The sequence below is a fragment of the Notolepis coatsorum genome, assembly GCF_963971535.1.
Source record: "Notolepis coatsorum genome assembly, chromosome: 13".
Lineage (NCBI taxonomy): Eukaryota > Metazoa > Chordata > Actinopteri > Aulopiformes > Paralepididae > Notolepis > Notolepis coatsorum.
The window spans coordinates 33390351-33395350 of record NC_140177.1 but is presented as its reverse complement, the minus strand read 5'-3'; the positions used below and the strand labels follow the sequence as shown (position 1 = coordinate 33395350).

The 5000-nt window shown below is 43.2% G+C and overlaps 1 protein-coding gene across 1 annotated transcript in view; it reads left to right on the top strand.

Moving 5' to 3' along the window:
- LOC311239322 (dual specificity protein phosphatase CDC14AB-like) overlaps window positions 1-5000 on the top strand; it is a gene marked incomplete at both ends in the record, with an annotated part of 117119 nt that overhangs the window by 39999 nt on the left and 72120 nt on the right. The window contains 2 exons of the mRNA XM_084327628.1: window positions 2965-3192; window positions 4659-4797. Of these exons, the coding sequence (XP_084183754.1) occupies window positions 2965-3192; window positions 4659-4797 (367 nt within the window). The remainder of the gene's footprint in view (window positions 1-2964; window positions 3193-4658; window positions 4798-5000) is intronic.

Here is a 5000-nt window from a genome sequence, read left to right as displayed (position 1 = left end):
ACCACATCACATCACACCACATCACATCACACCACATCACATCACATCACACATCACATCACACCACACATCACACACCACATCACATCACACCACACATCACATCACATCACACCACACATCACATCACATCACACATCACATCACATCACACCACACATCACATCACACACCACATCACATCACACCACACCACATCACACATCACATCACATCACATCACACCACACATCACATCACATCACATCACACCACACCACACCACATCACACATCACATCACACCACACATCACATCACACACCACATCACATCACACCACACATCACATCACACCACACATCACATCACATCACACCACACCACATCACACATCACACCACACCACATCACACATCACACATCACATCACACCACATCACACATCACACATCACATCACACCACACATCACACATCACATCACATCACACACCACATCACATCACACCACACATCACATCACACATCACACCACATCACACATCACATCACACATCACATCACATCAGACCACATCACACATCACATCACACATCACACATCACATCACATCACACCACATCACATCACACATCACATCACATCACACCACATCACATCACACCACACATCACATCACACCACACATCACATCACACACCACATCACACCACACATCACATCACATCACATCACACCACACATCACATCACATCACACATCACATCACACCACACCACATCACATCACACATCACATCACATCACACCACACCACATCACACATCACATCACACCACACATCACACATCACATCACATCACATCACACCACATCACATCACACCACACATCACATCACATCACACCACATCACATCACACCACATCACACATCACATCACACATCACATCACACCACATCACATCACACCACATCACACATCACACACCACACCACACCACACATCACACATCACATCACACATCACATCACATCACACCACATCACATCACATCACACCACACATCACATCACATCACACATCACATCACATCACACCACATCACATCACACCACATCACACATCACACCACATCACACATCACATCTAGGGTCCCGATATTGGGACGTTTGTCCCGTGTCCCGCTACAACAAAACAATGTCCCGCAATTCAAAGATAAAAAAAAATTAAAATGTTATTCTTTTTAATTTTTAATTTTAAATTTTAAATTTTTTATCTTTCAAAGATTATTATTTAAAATTTTTTTTAAATGTTGTTAAAGGGGAACTATCTTATAAATGGCCTTTTTCAGTGTTTAGCATTGTTTCCTAGCTATGTGGACTTATATTAATATGATCTATGTCTCTAATTCTCATATTGGCGCATTCTTCCAATTCTCCTCTCACAATATTCACCCTCACTGAACTGAGTCATCTGAAAATGTGCTGATTTGTGATGTGATGTGATGATAATCAGCTGAGTCTCCACACAGTTCCGAACACAGTGGTTGGAGCCCAGGCTCAAAACGGCTTAAGATCTTGAGGTAGAAAAATGCTGTTTTTGAGTACTTGATTAGAAATACAAAACAATGAATTAAAAAAAGAAAAAATTACAGAGGTGTTCCATAAACTCACAGGAATTGTGTAAAAGTGCCCAAATAGTGAAAGAAATAGTAAAATAGTTCCCCTTTAATTTAATGCCTCGTTCCAATACCCTCTTATATTTAAAATAAAAAAATCGGGCGACGTCACAAACCAATGCATTGCGCAGCCGAGCAATAGTATCCATCTGCAGGACCACAGCACCGACACATTCAGGACCGCGACACTTTGCGGACCCACACTCTCCAGACCCTCGCTCCCATTGGCTGATTTGGGTCACGTGACCGTCCCACCCAATGGCTGAATTGGAGTGGGACGGTCACGTGACCCAAATCAGCCAATGGGAGCGAGGGTCTGGAGAGTGTGGGTCCGCAAAGTGTCACGGTCCTGAGAGTGTCGGTGCTGTGGTCCTGCAGCAGGATGCATCTCCAGCCGAGGCTGCTGAGCAGCTCACTCGAGTCGCGCTGCCTGTCACCTGTCCGAGCGAGGCCAGTGTTCTGCGAAATTCTACTACTCTGCTGAGAACTGCTGCCGTAGCGCGAATCGCCTATATGTTTGGACAGCTGGGTGACGTCACCCTATAGTTCACTCCGAATTCCAACAGGTGTACCGACATTTTATCATCTACAAATACATTCGGCTGCAAAGCCAATTACATGCAAATATTTACATGCATATACAGTTCAAAAGGTGCAATGAAAAACATATGTTTAAGATATTGTTTAAGATATATCAACAAGACTCAACAAGACGTTCGTCAGCAAGGTGGCAGGATGTAGTGTGAACGATTGTGGGTCATGCGCATGCGTGCGCCATGCGTGCCAGCAGGTAGTAGAATTTTCGCAGAACACCGTTTCAGATGATCCCCAAAAGGTAGAATGCAGGATCTGCCACTGACAGGAGCTTCACCATCACCCATGGAGGAGAGGGGGACGTCACATATAGTTGTTCAGAGGAGCGCCTCTTCAGCAAGTCTGGCCCGACTATTATTGAGAACTGAATCAGAGGGTCGGTTTGTTATAATAACAGAATACACAGGGAGTATCGCCGGGACACTGTCCAGAGGGAAGGGGGCAATAGAATCCGGAGGCTAATATCCCCAAAACCGGAGGTGAGTTTAATAAGATTAATAACAAAATGAGCTATATATAGCCTACCGTCTGCGTCGAATATGATATATAGGCATTTAAATAATAAATAAATGTATTTAATTTTAATTAGCAATACATTTTTTATTTATTTTTTTTACACAACACATCACACACCACATCACACCACACCACATGTGTAACTCTCTCTCTCTCTCCCCCCTCTCTCCCCCCCCCCCTCTCTCTCTCTCTAGGGTATCCTCTCCATGCTCCAGAGGCGTACTTCTCATACTTCCACCAGAATGATGTCACAACGGTGGTCCGTCTCAACAGGAAGCTGTACGACAGCCGGCGGTTCGAGGAGGCGGGGTTTGATCACCATGACCTGTTCTTCCTGGATGGAACCACTCCCTCTGACATCATCACCAGGCGCTTTCTGCACGTGTGTGAGAGAGATGGAGCAGTGGCCATACATTGTAAAGGTGTGTGTGTTTTAGATTCTGACCTGGGATCTGCACAGTACACCTACATTCTGACCTGGGATCTGCCCAGTACACACCCACATTCTGACCTGGGATCTGCACAGTACACCCACATTCTGACCTGGGATCTGCCCAGTACAACCACAGTCCCACACTGAGCACATACCCAGGGAATGTTGGTGGTTCAGTGCCTTGCTCACGGGCACCCTGGCAGTAGTCGTTGGGGGTTGGGAGCATCCCTCATTGTTAAACTGCATATTGTAACTTGTTTAACTCTTGAGAGGACATCATATACAACACCTGGTTTAGTTCAGTGTGTGTGTTGTGTAGCTGGACTGCATTACAGCCAGGAGAGCAGCAGCCAAAACCATTACTCACTGAATGGTCAAGAGATGTGAGGTCATAATCAGTTTGTATGAAGCCTGGTGAGGTGTGGAAGGGTATAGATAATGGATAGAGTGAGCACTCATGAAGTATCCTGTTCCTCACCATGTGAGTCAGATGATCTTCTTCTACAACATGTGTAGGGGAAATCGACTGTTCTCATGTGTATACTGCCACCTAGAGGCTCAGAGTTAATGGTGCGTTAGCTGTGAGAATGCATTGGCTGTATTGTGTAGATAGAAACTACCCCCTCTAGCTTTAATCTCTTTGTATTGTGTAGATAGAAACTACCCCCTCTAGTTTTAATCTCTTTGTTGTATTGTGTAGATAGAAACGACTCCCTCTATCTTTAATCTCTTTGTTGTATTGTGTAGATAGAAACGACCCCCACTAGTTTTAATCTCTTTGTTGTATTGTGTAGATAGAAACTACCCGTCTATCTTTAATCTCTTTGTTGTATTGTGTAGATAGAAACAACCCTCTCTAGCTTTAATCTCTTTGTTGTATTGTGTATAGAAACTACCCTCTCTAGCTTTAATCTCTTTGTATTGTGTATAGAAACTACCCCATCTAGCTTTAATCTCTTTGTATTGTGTAGATAGAAACTACCTCCTCTATCTTTAATCTCTTTGTTGTATTGTGTATAGAAACTACCCTCTCTAGCTTTAATCTCTTTGTATTGTGTATAGAAACTACCCCCTCTAGCTTTAATCTCTTTGTATTGTGTATAGAAACTACCCCATCTAGCTTTAATCTCTTTGTATTGTGTAGATAGAAACTACCTCCTCTATCTTTAATCTCTTTGTTGTATTGTGTATAGAAACTACCCCCTCTAGCTTTAATCTCTTTGTATTGTGTAGATAGAAACTACCCCCTCTATCTTTAATCTCTTTGTTGTATTGTGTAGATAGAAACTACCCCCTCTATCTTTAATCTCTTTGTTGTATTGTGTAGATAGAAACTACCCCATCTATCTTTAATCTCTTTGTATTGTAATGTGTAGATAGAAACTACCCCCTCTAGCTTTAATGTATTTGTTTTAATTGAAAAATACCATAATTCTCTCTCCTATCCAATCCCAGCGGGTCTTGGCCGTACAGGGACTCTGATTGGCTGCTACCTGATGAAGCACTACCGGTTCACTGCGGCAGAGGCTATTGCCTGGATCCGGATCTGTCGACCGGGATCCATCATCGGCCCCCAGCAGAACTTCTTGGAGGAGTGAGTCTGACCCAGGAAATACTCACGTCCAGATTATTCCATTCCATTCCATTCCAGGATATAGTCACGTCCAGATACTAATAGAACATAATATACAGACTATACAACATAATATACAGACTATAAAACATAATATACAGACTATACAACATAATATACAGACTATAGAAGGCTATGGGGTGACAGTGGCTCGGGAGGTAGAG